Here is a 2,741-nt window from a genome sequence, read left to right as displayed (position 1 = left end):
ATTTAACAATATCAATCTAAATATCAATGACCTTCAAACTTAATTGACATATCACAGCATAGTTAATTTGGGAGAAGGAGGTTCAATTGGTTTGGTGTGTGTTTGTCTGTATACCTAATTTGTTTTAATTATTTTATTTAGGTTTTCGATAGGTGTGATATAATAAAGAAGAAGATGAGAGATGTGATAATTTTTTGAACATGCAAAACAAATGAGAATAAAAGACTCATGCTATTATTAAACAATTTATTCAATTTAATCTTTTAAAAGATTAATCTTATAACTAAACAAGTTACACAAAGACTTCAAATATATTGTATTATTTTAAAAACCAATGGCCTATTAGCTCAGTTGGTTAGAGCGTCGTGCTAATAACGCGAAGGTCACAGGTTCGAGACCTGTATAGGCCATGTTTTATAGCTAGAGTGGATAGTGATTTTTTGAGTTTTTTTAAGTTAAGTTATAGTTTTGTTAATAATATCATAAGTTTTTAACAATCTTTTACCAGTTATTTACAATTGGTAAGAGATCGAGAGAAAGGTGGAAGAGTAGATTGCAAAGAGGGACTATCAAAATTTGACCTTGAATATATAAATGGCTGAAGAAGAAGGTGGAGACTTTCTACACTACGATCACTCAAGTGAATTTATTAAAAGTTTGTTAAGGTTTATAGTGATTTGGGGTCTAACTGAAAGAGGGTTCGAAGAGCCAACAACTGAATTTTTTTTAATTGCGGATCAATAGACTCAACTGAAGGGGCTGAGAACCAAAGACTACAAGGTAAACACTCTCTATTTAACCATGAACAAAATTATATTCTTGATTGTAAAATATTTAAGATAGCGTGGAGTCTTTGAAAAAGTAAGTATGTCGGAAATAAAAAGGTAAAGAGGTCCTTGTTAAACCATTTAAGAAGAGAATTTGAAATGTTAGATATAAAAAGTAGTGAAATCATCCGAGACTAGTTTAATAGAGTCACAAATGTGTAAAAATAATAACTAACGGTTTATTAAACCGTTAATTAGTTAGTTTCGTTAATTAATTAGTATTGAATTCCTATATAAGGAAGACATGTAATGTTTGAATAACAACTTTCATAATACAATTTCTAGTTCAATTCTTTTTCAAGATTTTAACATGGTATCAGAGCTTTAAGGTTAAAGATCTTGGAGAGTTTTCCGCAACCTCTGTCGTGGCCGAAAGAGCCATTGACGGAGGGTTTTATTCTATATTCTATTAATATTAAAGAAAAGACTACTTTGTTTCTGTTTATTTGAAGGCCAAGAAAGTGAAATTACTCTATTAGAAAATTTGTAGTTGGTTCTTGTCTATTTATCTCAAGAAGAAAGACATTATTGGTGTGCGCTGGAGGTTTTCGAATGGCTGAAGAAGAAGAAAGAACAATGACCATTGCGAATCCAGTTCTTAGCATTAATTCTGGTGTGATAATGAAACTCCTTAACGGGTTGAATTCTGGCTTAAAACCGACGAGTGAACACCAGAGCTCGCTTTTACAGGTGATGGATATCGTACTGGCCGATCTTGACGAAAAGAATCTTTGGCCAAAACATGGGTTTTACGTCAAGGTATCGGATTCATCCCATTCGATCTATGTTAGTCTTCTATTTGAACAAGATGACCTAGTTCTTAGCAATAAGATTCAACTGGGTCAGTTCATTTACATTGATCAACTATATCCTGGTTCCCCTATTCCAGTTGTGAAAGGTGCAAAACAAATTCCGAGAAGACACCCTTTTATAGGGACTCCTGAAACATTAATAGGTTTGAGAGAAAAAGGTGAAATGAAGATTATGAGTCATTTAAAGAAACCATCTGGTTCGAAAAGAAGTTCATGGGAACATTCTTGTTCAATTTTGTCTCCATGGGTGATGAAACCAGTTCCTCTTGATTTTGATCAGTGTACACCGGTGAAGAAGAGTATATTTCCAATGTCTCCATTGTTGAGAGGACACAAAGAAGGAAGCTTGACTGCATCTAGATCGTCTGTAGGCGGTGGGATTTTGTCGAAAATTGTGGAAAGTCCTGGTTTGGTTAGAAAAAGCTGTATCACACCGTCTATATTGAAATTTCCATGAAGCAAGAGCGTTAACGAACGCGAATCGAGAATACCCAGAAACACATTCAACCCAACAACAACAACATAAAAGAAAGTCTCTAGCCCTTCTCCAATGAAATCAAGATCGGTAGTTGAACCATTGTCTCCATCAATTCCTCAAGATATCAGTAGCTTTAACATGAATTTACCTGGAAAACTGAGTATTCTAGGGAAGGAAGTTGTGCAGCAAAGAGAAACAGCTCAAAGAGCTGCACTTCAAGCCCTAGGAGACACCTCCGCCACCGACAATTTAGTTCGATCGCTAAAGTTGTTTTCCAATTTAAGTAAATCGGCTAAAGTGGAATCACTGGCGGCATGTTTCGATAAGTTTCTGGAATTTCATGGTCAAATAATACAGGCATTTAATGAGATGATATCCATCCAAGCAGCAACTATGGTTAAAAATCATCCAGAAGAAGAAGAATAATAAGAAGAAATCAGAGGAGAAAGAAGATGATGCAGTGCAAAATAAAATTAAAGTGATGAATACCATGGACCTTAGGCCAGGTTGACACCATATCAGCCTATGATGATGGAGAAAATTCTCTGTTCTAAGTGCAAAGTAAAAGGATTAAAATCAGGTGATTCAATGACGTGTTCTAGTTTCCAAGGGGCTGGTCCATGA

The 2,741-nt window shown here is 34.9% G+C and overlaps 1 protein-coding gene and 1 non-coding gene across 2 annotated transcripts; both read left to right on the top strand.

The window, feature by feature from the left end:
* The first annotated feature begins 336 nt into the window (after positions 1-336).
* TRNAI-AAU lies at positions 337-410 on the top strand. The gene has a single exon. It is a non-coding gene; the product is annotated as a tRNA-Ile (tRNA).
* A 969-nt stretch (positions 411-1,379) lies between these two features.
* LOC124924687 lies at positions 1,380-2,096 on the top strand. Its single transcript, XM_047464687.1, has one exon. It carries the CDS (start codon positions 1,380-1,382, stop codon positions 2,094-2,096), a length of 717 nt encoding a protein of 238 aa, XP_047320643.1.
* The last annotated feature ends 645 nt before the right edge of the window (positions 2,097-2,741 follow it).

The sequence above is a fragment of the Impatiens glandulifera genome, chromosome 2, assembly GCF_907164915.1.
Source record: "Impatiens glandulifera chromosome 2, dImpGla2.1, whole genome shotgun sequence".
NCBI classification, from domain to species: domain Eukaryota; kingdom Viridiplantae; phylum Streptophyta; class Magnoliopsida; order Ericales; family Balsaminaceae; genus Impatiens; species Impatiens glandulifera.
Note: the sequence above shows the minus strand (reverse complement) of the source record. Positions and strands in the feature narration are given on the sequence as shown.